At 41.7% G+C, this 15134-nt stretch overlaps 1 protein-coding gene across 7 annotated transcripts in view; it reads left to right on the forward strand.

The window, feature by feature from the left end:
- Window positions 1-15134, forward strand: part of TENM2 (teneurin transmembrane protein 2) — a 3863575-nt gene that overhangs the window by 3482948 nt on the left and 365493 nt on the right. For 6 of the 7 annotated variants that reach the window (XM_069654289.1, XM_069654288.1, XM_069654293.1 and 3 more), the window contains 2 exons: window positions 2786-2986; window positions 5505-5717. In XM_069654289.1, the coding sequence (XP_069510390.1) occupies window positions 2786-2986; window positions 5505-5717 (414 nt within the window). The remainder of the gene's footprint in view (window positions 1-2785; window positions 2987-5504; window positions 5718-15134) is intronic. The other variant, XM_069654292.1, reaches the window with a different exon arrangement.

Below are 15134 nucleotides of genomic sequence, written 5' to 3' on the forward strand. Positions count from 1 at the left end.
GTCTCAGTTCAGAAGGATAGCTCTCTCTCCTTGGACAATTTCCCCACCTTCAGTTATAGGAAAACAAAATGTCCTTCAGCAAGGGCAGATCATCAAAATTAAGTCTCAAAAGGTTCCTTGCACAGACTTTTAACCAGGATGTAAAGAAAACAAAGTCTTTTATCTTCAAAATGTTCAAAGACCCCTGGGGGAATGCTTCCCTTACCCCAAGTCTTTCTCAGGTTTCTTAGAATGTCAGGAGAATGAATTCTTCTCTTAATAGTTTGTAGAATGTTCACAAAAACACCAGGGGGTATGACTCCCTTCCCCAGGTTTCAGACTTTGTATAGTGCCAAGAGACTAGACTCCCTTCTCATGGCTGTTTGTAGAGTGTTCACAACACATCAGGGGACATCACTCCCTTTCCCTGGATTCAGATGTCTTATGGTACCACCAACTTGGCTTTCCACTTGGATAGGTATTACCATTGCAATGTTTCCAAACTGGTTTAAGGTTAGTGCTTCCTTTCCCTTGTTTTGGCTCTTAGTCTCACAGTTAGCCTGGCTCCCTTCGCTGTCAGGCACTGTAACTATCAAGATTGACCAGGATACTTCAATGTGTGCCGGTCCCAGACTTGCATGCACAATCCACCTGGTATACTCTCCTACAAGGAACTATTATTATAAGGATCAAAAAATATGCTCCTATGGGTCTGGGTCCCATATTCGCAGATACAGTCCACCTGGTATACTCTCCTGTCAGGTACTGTTATTACAAGAATTATTCTGAAGGTGGTTACAATCCACCTGGTACTCTCCTGCCAGGTACTATTATTTTAAGGAGCAACAAAGATGCTCTTGTGGGAGCAGGTCCCAGACTCGCAGATACATTCATTATGGAATACTCTCCTGCCAGGTAGTGTAACTATGATGATTAGTCAAGAGGATTTGATTGCCTTTGTGGGTATGGGTCCCAGACTCTCACTTTCTTCTCTCACCGTTCAGTACACCTGATTTGCTAGTTTGCCAGGTACCGAGACTATAATGATTGGCTTGGATACTTTCACATAATTCATACATTTTAATGGTTGGGGTCCCAGACCAGTGATTCTTGTGTCCCTCTTCGCCATCAGCCTATTTCACCCCTTTGAAATCCCTTGGAAATCCCTTTCTGGCAATCATGCTACTTGCTCTGCATGTTTGCTGTCCCAACAGCACACAGGTGCTGTTTCCTCCTCTTTCGTGGAGCGGTACCTCGAAACCGGACCCTCCTCGTGGCGGATTGCTCCCTTCGTATTGTCCCGGTCTGCCTTCTTTCAAGACGCTTCCTTCTATGGACTCCTGGTTTCTCCAGGGAGGGCTCAACATTAGTCTGAGTCCTTTCTCCGTTTGTATACACTGATCAAGTCCATATTGACTAGACTGCTCGCTGTAGGAACGGGAACTCTCTGGTGATAGCCCTTGCTCATCCTCTGACAAGAAGGTGGGTTAGGGTAAGGTGGGCTCTAGAGATACCATGTTCTCCCTCCCCATGAGATCCATCCATTGAGTACCACCCCCAGGGGGACTATCGGGTGGTAGCCTCACCTCCCTGGCCTCATGAGGAGGGGCTCACCTTAGGGGAGAAGGGACAACATCCAACGCTTCATCACAGCATGTAAAAATAAATGAAAGTTACGTGACCACCTGCAAAGCCAATTCTTACTGATACATTTCAAACCCAGCTACAACTTGAAACGATTTTTCTTTAGCTAATTAACTAAATCCAAAGAAAATGGAGTCTTTTGGACTCAACCTCTGCCGCTAGCCAGCGAGAACTCATTAACATCAGCCAATGACATTTTGCCAGTGCACATTGACTTTAATTAATGAGGTTTTCCCCCATAAAACTCTAGCTTTGCAATCCTTTTGAATGCTTGTTAAACAGTTCCTTTTGCAAATTAAGAGACATGATGCCTCATTAAGGGTCCGGTGGTAACCCTGCCGGTGCTTCCGGTGGGTTGCCACCAGATGAATACATTTTACCGGCACCTAGCTTCCCGGTGCCACTGGGAAATTACAAGTCCCGGCGGACCGGGAAGCTTGGTGCCGGTAAATGTTAGTCCCCTTTCCCATGGACACCCATAGAACTCCATGGGAATGGGTTCATGGAAGCACCTGCGCCATTGCTAACGGTGCTGGTGCTTCCGTGATGGCTCAGCCTACCATGGCTGCTGCACCCGGCAGGGTCAGACCTGTCGGGTGCAGCACCCCGGCAGGAAGGCTCAGAATGTGGCGGTCCAGAAGCAAGGGTGCAGTAGGCTTGCCTGCACCCTTGTTTCTGGATCACCACTATTGTAATGAGGCCCATAGTTTGCTTTGTATACTGCCCAGAAATAAATGTTAATTGCCAAAATGTGTAATTCCGTTTGCTGTGTTTTGTAACCTCTATTTCACTGATAATATTGTTTCTACCTTTCAGGTTTACACATATATGAAATAATGAGTCTAAGGTACCTAAGGATACTTTTTCTCTCTCTGGTTGTGAATAAGTTGATTTTGGTTCTTTTGAATTGCGGGTACATATAGGATGCAGTGTAACACAATTCGAAACTATTAAGGCAGATAATAAAACACAGAGGCAGATTCATGAGGGCCACTGGCAGCACAATGCAGATGGCATTGTACAACCAGGCCATGCAATACAAAGCGTCCCTGATTCCAAAAGTGGAGCAGATTGCTCTGAGCCAGCTATACTACAAGTGCAAATGTTTTGGTCAATATAAACTTCCTTATGCCTTAATGGGGTTTCTTTTTCTCTTCCACAGTTGACTGTTTAGACCCAACATGTTCCAATCATGGAGTCTGTGTGAACGGTGAATGCCTCTGCAGCCCTGGTTGGGGAGGCCAAAATTGTGAACTTCCAAGAGCACAATGTCCAGACCAATGCAGTGGGCATGGAACGTTCCTGGCCGACACAGGCTTGTGTAGTTGTGATCCTAACTGGATGGGCCCTGACTGCTCCGTTGGTAAGAATGGTGTTTGATGTAAATTGCATTCACGTCCAACTTGAATATGTATATATAGGTATCCTTTGTGAAAACCATAATAAATATATAATGCACAGTTCTATGATGAAAAGTGATCTTATATAGTGCCTTTCTGCCATTTCTGTTGGATTTGCTGTACATGGCTCTGCAAGAATAAAGGCAGGTGGTGGTTGTTATTGATAGTAGAGACAGAGGCAGAAACGTTGGTCCTGATTGTCGATCTGCTTTTAATGGGTTTGGAGGAAACACTTGGGAGTATGTTATCCGAATGGCAGAACACAAGATCTGATAGACTATAGCTATTTGTATCTGGTTAGCTACTGACACTGGTGCTACACAGGAGAGTTTAGGGAGAGTTTAGTGTAACTTTGATTAGTCTTGATGAGCTAGGCCTGGAGCAGCCATCTGTAGGAGATTTGTGTGGGTAGTGTAAAATGGTAAGAGATATTAGTGGGAGTCAGTCTGAGGAGAAGTGGGTGTGGGCCTTACGAGTCAAAACAATCTGGTGTCCCCTCTGAACTCCTACCACCGGCCTCTTGCGCACAAGTCCTATTTCACTTCTCACAAAGCCACTGGCACCTCTCTCTCTCTCTCTTTCTCTCTCTCTCTCTCTCTCTCTCTCTCTCTCTCTCTCTCATCCTCTCTCTATCTATCAATACCTCTCGAGCTCTTTCACAGATAGAGTGTAACGCATGTCTAACAAAGATTTGTAAATTGGCAGATGAAGCAAAGGGGACGACTGGATACTCCACTCATTACTCAAGCCAAGTGCTAATGGCTATGGGAGGCAAGATAGGGTGGCTCAGAGAAAAGACTACTTAAAATATAAGGACCTCAGGCACCCATTTCACCTTCCTTAGTATGTTTGGTTGTCAGTCAGATAGCTTCCGCATATCAAACTTTAACATTTGCTGGTGATATACACTGCTGACTGCTGGGGCTTTTGCCCATCAAGGCAATGCCCTTTGGGGAAGAGGCCACCATGTATCAGGTGTTTCATATATTATATGGTCAGGGACCAGAACTCATGGTCTTTTTCCACAGGGGTCTACTCCTGGATCTCCCCCATGCCTCAAATTCTTTTGATCGACTGCCACCACTCACCTGCTACTGAGACAGCTCCATAACTTTGGTTTCAAAATGATACTGCAACCCTGGTGGTGGCCCTCCACAATGAAATGAGAGGCAGGGGATATATAAAGTATGAGTTTGGATTTCTCAAAGTGACAAAGCTGCCACAAAGCTGCCACCACACCATCTCTTGGCCTAAATGGGGCACACTGGCTACAGAAATATGAAGTGGAACATGCTGACAGTAAAAGAAAGGGCATTTGGGCCGGGGATAGTATGATCATTCCAATGACACTGCAATGTAAAAGGTGTGAGCTGTCACCACAGGTGGTCCCCTGGAGCCATAAAGGTGCATGCTCAGTTATTGACAACTATTTACACAAAACGAGAGAGGAAAGTGTAGAGTGGCTGCCTTTCTGGAGTAAGGCAGTGTTGACTTATTTGTGGCCTAATGTTTACACTTTTTGTTGTGGTTTCTAGGCTGAGTCTCAAAAAACAAATGTGTTTTTTCTAGTTTTGAAGTTTGTTCTAAAGGAACAAAAATAACAAAAATCTATGTATATATTTGTGAAAGTGTGTTTGCTCCAGCCCCATAACAGTTGGTGGACTGAAATTTGGCCCACTGTCAGCATACCAGTCTGGGGTGCACTGGCGATAGTGAAATTTGACCAACCCCACGCATTCATCCTGCAACAGGCAGGGTCTGGCCCTGTGCTATCAGTATAGACGATTTCTGGATATTTGCTGATTTTGCCATGTTGGCTCCAGCCTCACAACAGTTGGTGGGATGACATTTTGGCCAGAGGTTGACAGACCAGTCTGGGGTGTACTGACAATGGTGAAATCTGACCAACCCCAGCCATTCACCCTGTACAGGGCGGGGACCGGCCCTGTGCTCTCAGTATAGGTGATTTTGAGAGATTGACGATTTTGCGGCTCTTACAAAAATAGGAAGTTAGGACACAATGTTGGCAGACCAGTCTGGGGTGTACTGGCGATAGTGAAATTTGCCCAACCCCACCCATGAACCCTGCACAGGGGTGGAGTGGGGTCCGTCCCCGTGCTATCAGTATAGGGGATTTTAGAAGATTGCTGATTTTGTGATTTTTCAAAAATGGGAAGTTATGGCACACTGAAACATACACAAAGCTATAGCAGACCCCTATTTGCATGTCCACTACAGTCCTGTTTGACGTCGGGTGGTATCGCTAGTAAAATATAAAATAAAAAGGAGTGTTTAGGAGGCATTGGAAGGGGAGTCAGCAAATAAGTATGAAGCCCACTACAGTTATAAAAAGATCAGTGTGCAATCACTAAATGCACCTCCAAATCAGTTTATTTTTAACAGTTGTAATGTTGGAAATTATGAATCAGTGGCTATCAGATTCCACAATACTGATGTAATTGTTTTTTCTTTTCTTGGCAGAGGTCTGTTCAGTAGACTGTGGCACTCACGGTGTCTGTATCGGTGGAGCATGTCGATGTGAAGATGGATGGACTGGCATTGCATGCGATCAGCGTGTGTGCCATCCACGGTGCACCGAACACGGATCCTGCAAAGATGGCAAATGTGAATGCCGAGAGGGATGGAATGGGGAGCACTGCACCATTGGTAGGCAAACGACAGACATCAAATCAGGCACTTATTGCTTTCTTCTCATACAACATAGTAACATTGTAAGTGTTGTGTACTGTGGGGGCTGTTACATCAAGGAGGTGTATTCTTTCAATCTGCTTCTCTGCCACTGTCATTGAAAACAATATTTGTTATATTATGGAGGGGAATTTGGGAAATCAGCTCAAGCATTTTATATTTGCTAAGAGACAATGGTTTTTACCTGCTCGCTCATATCCTCATTTATTTAAAGCAAGATTGAAGTGATGTTCTTTTAAATTGCATCAATTTCAATTTCTTGGTCTGATGCACCATATTTGTTTGCTATTATGCATCATATCCAAGTCACTGGCCATGCCGGGTAAAAGTTTAGAACTGCTGAAACTAAAGCTTGAATTGTAATCTTGCAACAAGAAATGAAATGAAGTAGATTTATTGTGTGAAAAAGTTAACGGGAATACTTTCTTTCATTGAACCATGATAGAAGACATCTTCTCTTTTTTTTTATGCCCGGATAGGCTGTCAACTTAATTTGACAGTAGTTGTTAGAAATGGCTGCAACTCTTACAAGGTGGGCGGCCTTATGTTGTATTGACCATAAGGGTTTCTAATGCAATTGGATGTCAATTAGTTCTTGTTTGGATGAAAACATGTCCTTTAGCACCAACTATAGCTAAGTCACGGTAGCTAATGCGCAGAAGGTACTATAACCGTACACTGTATTCCTCTGAGGCCAAACATACCTATTATGCCTAACTTTCAAGTTACCCTTTGTACTGAAAGGCAATTAAGGAATGTCATTAGAAAGACAGGCTGAGGGGTCAGCTGCTTCCACTGCACAGAACCCGAGCATAGTGGTTTCAGGGTGCTCTTACAAATTCTGCATCTGGAGCAGCATCAAGGTGGGAGACAGTCTTTTTTCAAGTTGCATTTGTCCAAGCTTCACTGAGGGCCTGAGAATGTGGCAAAAAGCATGGGGTACCTTTACTAAAATTGGCCAACTAGTGACTGTGTTTACTATCTCTAGATCAAAGACAGATTTCCATGGTGGATCAGTTGGGCACACAACCGGTTCTGCTGGCGTCAGCAGCTTTGTACATGCCATGACTGTCACTTCCCCCATCACTTCATGACTTTTTGGGAGTAGCCCAATAGTCTTTCTTTCTCTTCCCTGCTTGCATATATTTTGCAGTGTTCCACTTAAATCTGTCAGACTGTAGTGTGTAGGGGTAACATCCGAAGTCCATGGATCTTTGTGAAGGAAACACAAATCAGAAACACAAACAGATATGGAATTCCAGATGTGAAGGCTTAAACCATAATGGCATTCCAAGAGCTACATTCTTTCTTTTTGTGACTAATACATCTGAAGATTACAAAATCTTTAAAATATATTACTTTTTTATCCTAACTATGGTATTAATGTGTTTTTCTTTCATTATGGATCAATGCTTTTTATGTTACACAAAAAAAACTAAATTATTCTACATATTCTATATATGTAGAATTCACACATGCCACAACACCACCCAATAGCCACGACTGGACATTCACCAGTGCCACATTAGAAATGCATTGTGGGTATGCAAATGAGTTCAAATGCAAGCCTGTTGGTCCATAAAATTATCTTTTTCTTATAGGGCATTGCTATTTTACACACATGCTTTTCAACCCAAGACAAACATCTACCAAGGATGCAGACATGCATGTATCACATGTGTGAAGGTACTACTACATGCACAATCTTCTGTCACTTTCTGCATAACAATGAAAGTGTACTGCTCTGCAGATGAACTTCCACTTGTTTCTGCGCGTCAGTTCCTGTATGTCAAAGAGGGATTTTGTCAGCAAAATGAAAGTGGGGCACCATGGTGTAATCCAAATTCCACTTTATTCTTGCAGCACCAGAAACACACGATGTTTCACCATTTTAATTGGCAAAAAAAGTTTGGATATGCTGTGGAGCGATTATAAATCGCAAACTGGGAATAGGGTAGTGCATCTTTTCTTTACACAAAACGTAGCCCTTTTTTTCTTTTCCCCACTAACTTCTGCAAATGGAGCAGTGCCTGTTGTTTAATGAACTTATCCCACTTTGAAAGAATGTTATATTGGTTCAGTTGAAAGAAAGCAATTACATTTCAATTTGTATAGAGCGCAAAGGAAGCTATATTTCCAAATAACACAATATCAATATGGGCAAGCAGGTAATTGGCATTGTATCTCAAAATGTCAGATCTCAGTGGCATCAGTTTGGATAGACCTTGATGGGACAATTCCGCTTGTGTTATTCTTGTAAAGATGTAGTCGTGGCAGAGACTGTGTATGTCGTTGTCTTTATGTCGTTTTTTGAATTTTAATTTGTTCTTTGAGCTTCCTGAGGACTTGGGACAATAGAGCGTTTTAGTGATTGAATATAACATGGACAAAACAAATGCATTGTTCTGTCTTCTTAAAAATCAAAGCATTTTAGATAATTGAGTCTGGATTTATCATAGGCAATTGCTAAAACAGTTGTCTTGATATTGCTGTAAGGAGCAGCATCCTATTACCCTACTTAGTGGTACTGCTTTTGTCAACTAGGAGGAATGAAATGTTGCATCAGACATCTGTATCAAAATCGGAGATCTATAGGTTTCACACAGAATTGTGCAGCATGGGATTTGCATTGCTATATTTCATTGTTTTTCCAATACTCTTGATCCAAAAAAAAAAGATCAAAGGTGTGTTCCGTTTTATGACACAAGTCAACATTTGCTAAGGAACAACACGTATATCTTCTGTTGCAATTTGCAACCTACAGTGGGAGGGATGACAGACACCAACAATCCAATGGGACTATGCTCCAGTAAGGAATTTAGTCAGAAGAGTGAAATCCTTCTCCCGTTCAAGAAATAGTCCAACAAATAAAATAATTTCTTCAATCTTCCATTAGCTATTTGGTAATCAGTATCTTTATTTCATAATCTAAAACAAAAGCCAAATCCACCAAAGAATCATACATATTTGAGATAGCTCAGGGGCAATGCATTTGTCTTGGGAGCAAGACTACGTCACACAACACTAGTTCAACCCTGATCCCACGAAAATAATTGCTGGTATATATGAACAAACATCTGGTGCTCTTTAATTAAACATTAACATATATAAACAACACAGTATTGTTTATGCATATATATCAAACCAAAATTGCATTGGCGTGTCTAATATATCCACAGACACCATGCACAGCAATGCTGTGTTTTCATTCCCCCAGGTATTGATGATGGAAAGATGCATAGATAGAAAACACAGATTTCCCTTAAGTAAGAACAACAATAACAAAAGATGAATTAACACAGCGTCTTCCATAAGCAATAAAGAAATCCCAACCCAAAAAGTACAGTAAAAAATCAAATGTATAATGATTTTGGGTATTTGTTCCAGAGTTCCCATACCTGACAGAGTTGAATGAATGGCTGGACTATGTCTAATTTGTAAGTTTCTTTTTTTTTCCTTTTCAATCTGAGAGAGCCCTCTGCTTTCTAGTGTTGATTCATAATTTGTTCCAAACCCTGAAGTCCAAATTGAGATATGAAATGCTGATTGAGAATAAAGTGTTTGCATTTTTTGATAACAGACATTGAAACATATGTACCTTTACATATATTTGCTCCCACCAATGTATACTCTCCTACAGGATTATTTAAGAATACACTGTGCAACACATGGGAAGCTAGACATGCACATAATCGTCCAATTTTATGATTCTCGCTGTTGGACGTGGACTGCAAAACACCTCATCGCACGCAGAATATGACAAACAAGGAAAGTCATGGATCTAAGTCTGCTGCCTCTAATAGTAACCATGTCGGCATTTACCAATTCATGTATCAAATTATGTTGTCTCCTGTAGCGATATACCACCGGTGACATTTTCCACATTTGCATCCCTTTGCTATTGAAAATAATAGACCAATATATTGCTGAAATCAATCTGATGGCCTAATATCTATCCAAAAACGAAATCCAGATTTAAATTATGAATTTCTTTCCCCTCCCATTACGTTTAGAGCACTAATGTGCTGCTGAAAATAACAACTCGTTGGGTTAGCCCTGATGTATGCACTGTGACTTAACGTGCATGGCTCTTACTTCAGATAGAATGGCAAATATTTCCCTTAAATATATGGTACATGAGGACATGGAACGTGTTGTAGGTTTGGCTTGTGTGAACCACTGTTTTCATGGTATGTTTGATGTTTAGGTACATAGGACCTAATCGATATATAGATGATGAACTTCCCTGGATCATGTTATGCAGTTGAAAGCTGGGTATTATGCAACTGGAATAGTTGAAATGAGCTAAGATTAATTGGCGGATCCAGCTGCTGCTTGTGGATTTTGAATTGAAGGAAGGGGTTGCACATATTGAGTTGACAACTTTGGAAGTAATTTGGTGAATGTCATGATTACTGAATCAAGAAGGACACCTTTTGACCATTTATTGTATTGTTGGTATAATGCACTGTACCATTTGATGGCTCATTTATGGTTCATTGTTCAAGTACTCTTTCCGTTTGTTTTCCAAGGTTTGACCTCCAGACAATCTACCTTCCCCACCAATACTTACCTACCATTTTGCAGTCGCTGTTGTAGTGGCCTTTTAAAATGTTCACTTTCAATTGAGGTGTAATCCTTTTTTGATTTTAACACCTACATTGGGGAAGACAAACATTTAATTTCGAGGTATACACTTTAATGACTTAGCAAGCCATGGTTTGCTTTACACTTTTATGTGAGAAATGTTTAATATTTTTTGCATTATTTAAAGATACACAAACTGTGTATCAACTGTTTAGGTTATTAACTGGTACACATTTATTGAGGTTATGAATACCCACGTTTTCAGGAATTGTGGGATCTGTAAAATGTGCAAGTAGATGCCCACAACGTTACTAAGGGCCTAATTACAAGTTTTGCGGTATTCTGCCAGTAAATCCACCAAATACTGCCAAATGGAATTACTGTTGCTGCCATTTGTACCTCTGGTAAAACCAAGTGGAGGTAAGGCGGTGTTAGTACACATTTATACAGTTTGTAGGACTCCATTTGGAATTTCTGCCAGCATTACCACTGCCGATTTTTATGGGAAAAGTAGTGGATTTACCTACAGCATCAAACTAGAGTTAAATTCCCCAATTTTCTTCCCCAAATCATTGGAATTACTGCTCGGTAATTGCACAAGTGGTAATTCCGCCAAATTTGCAATTTGGCGATGCAGTAACAGAATTACTGACGCTTTTATGTCTGGTAAAATGTCGAGGAAAAATGTGATTGGAATTAGAAGTGGAAGGTCACTGCATTGGACTTTTTCAATAGACTTTTTCTTAAGTTGAGTTTATCCAACATAATGAGAAGCAACATGCTGGGTCTTCCAAGTGGGTGGTGATAAGTCAACTTTGGGGATCAGTGCCTCAGCGAATTTTCAAAGTACACTTGGGTTTGCATGTGCTAATGTTGTCTGGGCAGCAGGAGCGGTGCAGTCAGTGGTAACATGTTTAAGAGTCCAGCAGTATTGAAAGCATAGTGCCCCACTCTTGAGCACTGGGGGTTTACTCGAGAGCAGCATTTGTCTTCTTTTGGAAGAAAAGGTGCAACGACCAATGCTACCCTTGTCACTGCATGATATTGTTGTCCCGGCACACATACATTGGTGTTTGTAATCCAACCGTAACCCAACCCCACACCATTCTATGGGCTGCAGCTCATAAAAGGTCTATGCCAAATGCTTTGTTACTCCACAAAGCTAGTTCCCTAATATACCTGAAAAAATAAAATAAAAAAACACCAGCATTACCAAGCTTGGTAATTTTCATAATGTCTCTTAGAAAGGGTTCTGTGACTCCCATGAAAATGAACTTGCAACAATTTCACTGGTCACCAGTTCAGTTGCTGGTTTAGCCATAGAATTGCTTGGGTCAATTATGGCATCCCGCATTTACATGATTGCCATGAACTCCTGCCCCTTCCCCAAGAGGGCTGTAAGTAGAGAAATGTTGCAGTGCAAGAATGGGCCCTGCCAGACACTTGCAGGACAGTGAGGCATATTATAGGATGTTGTAGTAACGGCAGAAGCCTGTCCTCCCTCTCAGAGGACTCATCATTTGTCCCTGAGGGAAATCTAGCTTTTCTCAACGAATCCTTGTGTTTTACTCCTAGAATCACACACGTGTTCGTTGCAGCAACCCTAATGATCTGCTGTGCCATTATCATTGTCTTGATGATGTATGTTTTCCACTTCTTCCTTTGCCACCGTTTCTAAACAAATGTTGTTTCTCCTAAATTGTGCATTTGACTAAACAAAACGTACACGGAGCTATCACCCAATTTGTGTCAGCTGCTAGTGTTACAATGTCCATATAGTGTAATGTAATTGCACATTCTTTGCTTTGCTTCGCTGTGCGCATGGATATGTGAGCTGCTCTGATTGCTTGAGAATGCATGTGCGTTTGGCATTCTGTACCCTGGCACATACCTCAGAATGTAAATCGACTTACTTACCTGTGAAGGGTAATTTGTACTTTTCTTTCAGGACCGTTAGAGTTGTCAGAGACAGTGATTGTCTGCCTATTAAATATGTTTTGTGCAATTGTCATATTTGGGGAAAGTGGCTTTTTTGAAAAGGAAGAACGTCTTTTTGTTCGAATCTTAACATAAATGTTCTAGAGATTGTCAAGATAACTAAAGGTAATTGTTTTGGTCTTTAAAATTGATTGGTATTGGCCAGCATTTGGAGATAGGTACATTTAATATTCAGGCAATAAGCACTTAGCCGGCGGCCCATTAACGCATATGGTAGTGCCATGCGTCCCATAGTTTCAAGCCCGAGCGTAGGGAGGGTCTTAACGAAGACCCAGGGGCATTACCTTATGCAGTAATGGCCCGCCGGCGAGGGTCTTATTGCCTTTAAGATCCTGACACAATAGACTGCAATACTAATGGTGCTTCTTTTTTGCCTGCGAGACGGGTTGCGTTTCGCAGTGGAAAAAATGTCCACCACGCACTGGAAAAAGTAGTCCATTTTCTCTTTCCATGGTGGCCATAGTAAACAACGAAAATGGTTGCCATGGAAGTGGAGAAGGGACTACTCTTACTCCCTTCTCCCCTTCCATGGCAGCTATTCAAGTACATAGAAAAAAAAGTAAACAAAAAAATGGTTGCCATGAAACAGGGAAAAGAGATTACAAGTCGTCCCTTCTCCCTTCCCATTGTGGGCCTTCCGGAATAGAAAAGTGGTGTCAGGATAGGCACACTGTTGCATGCTTGGGATTACTGTATGGTAAGGCTTTAAAAGTAGCCAGTCAGAGATACGATATGCAAATGTTTTTGCTGCTGCAGTTACTAATTTTGGTTGTTGAGTGATTTGGGGGTTGTGAGCCTTCCTTGCAGTTTTTAAAGTGGACTGATTGCCAGACACTTGAATAGCTGCATAAGTAGCGGGAGTGTAACAAGGGAAAAGATGTAATTTCTTGTGATTTTGGGGCAATGCTAAATTATCAGATATATAGCTGTTACATCATGCAAGCCTCATGACTTCAAAGACTATTTTGTAAGATATGTATCAGTGGTGACTGGTGAGATTTTAACTGGTGGGATCAAGCCAGAATTGACTAAAAGTGGTTTAGGGTTGTTCTTCCCCTGAGAACATGATTTAAAAGGAGTGGAAGAAAAGTTGTAGAAAAGCTCAAAGGAGTTACAATCAGCTCTCTGGGGGAACCCACATAATATTCTAGTCAAGAAATGTCCAGGAGTTAAATTTACCTCAAATGTGTATGTTAAAAAGAGCCTACGATGTACCCCCTTTGGGCTCTGGAATAATGTGCTAAGCATGCTAAAATACACACGCCAATGTTCGTATACTAATCCTAATCCCCCTCAAATATGAGGTTAGATGAACTAACATAGCAGCACACGTTCCAAGTATGCATACAAAGCTCTTTGAGAGCAATAACCTAATTGATTTCTTCTAATAACATTGTATCAAATGTACTTACTTGTTATTTCAATTCTTTAGTAAGGGAATTTTCAATTAACATAGCTTTTGATGTAGACACTTGGGACTTGCCTGTGAGATACTGGTGTCCCCATGGTTTAACCTATCCCCAACAATTTTTCGTTTTATACTTTTCTTTTTTTCTTTAAAGTAATGCCCTCCTTTTGCATGCATTTCCTACCCATACATTATTGTATTTGATTTTAACAAAACTATTGAAAAACTGTTACAAGAGCAATGTTTCTAGGTATTAGGAAATATTTAATGTATATTCTACTCAGCCCAAACCCTTTCCTCTGCAGTCATCACACCATGAGTCTTTAAACCCATTATTCTAGAGAAAACCTGTATATCTGGTTAGAATGAAATGCTTCCACCAAGCCTGTGCACTCCCTCTCTTCCATAATGTATATATTAAGACCTCTGTGACTCTCTATGGGATGTAGGCCATATAAGAAGTATATGGGGGATTCATTGGATCCCCATCCCATGGCCTTGTGTTCGTAGGAAGTGACCCTTCCAAGGTAGCCATGGTATTGGTGGAGAATCATAAGGACAATATCGAAAATACAGTTCCCATGAAGTAAAAGGGAGCTGCACATAGACCCACGGATGTGCTCTGAGTGGGTCCAAGTGGTCCGAGTGGGTCCAAGTTGTCAAGTTTGAAGGTGTTTGTGAAAGCCACCTGCAAAGTATGCCTCAGAAAATGTTATACCATGCAGGTATTGAAAAGGGACAACCTGGCATCATTTGGGGAGAGATGCAGAAGCAAGGTCCACTCTGAGATTGTTTCCAAAGGGGTGAGATGTACATTTTTCAAATTCAGGAAGCAGAGCGATAGGCAAGCAGGCCACCCAAAACAGGCACAAACTAAACTATACAGAAACATGCCTGCACATCCCATAAGCCTGTGCGTGATCACAGATTTACATAGGATGGCCCCAGCCACACATTGCCAGGAGCCAGTAGAGGTGTAGGTTTTAGAGTTTGGAGGCAGAGTTTGGAGGCAGAGTTTGGAGGAGTAGTGTAGGAGGAGGAGTGTAATGTATGGCAGCGGGCGAGAGTATAAAGAGTAGAGAGAGCAGAGAAGAGCAGGTTGATAGGAGTGAGAGCAGAGAAAGATAGGTAAAGTGGAAATATATTGGAGAGGAGGAGGTGGAGCGGAGAGTGAGTAGGGAGAAGATTGAGGGAAACAGGGGCGTATTTCTCCTTTTCACCTCCTCTCCATTCTGAGAGATAGGGGAAATGTGGAGGTAAGAAGGTGGCAGGAGAGGAGAGGAGCGTAGAGAAGTACATAAACCCTACGAGATGAGGTTTGGACATTAAAGGAGGAATAAAAAGTGGGAAACAATTAGGAACTGTGTCCATAAACATGTTCCTGACTTGATAGAGACGATGCACAAGAG

The sequence above is a fragment of the Ambystoma mexicanum genome, chromosome 3q, assembly GCF_040938575.1.
Source record: "Ambystoma mexicanum isolate Mex_15411 chromosome 3q, UKY_AmexF1_1, whole genome shotgun sequence".
Taxonomy (NCBI): Eukaryota; Metazoa; Chordata; class Amphibia; order Caudata; family Ambystomatidae; genus Ambystoma; species Ambystoma mexicanum.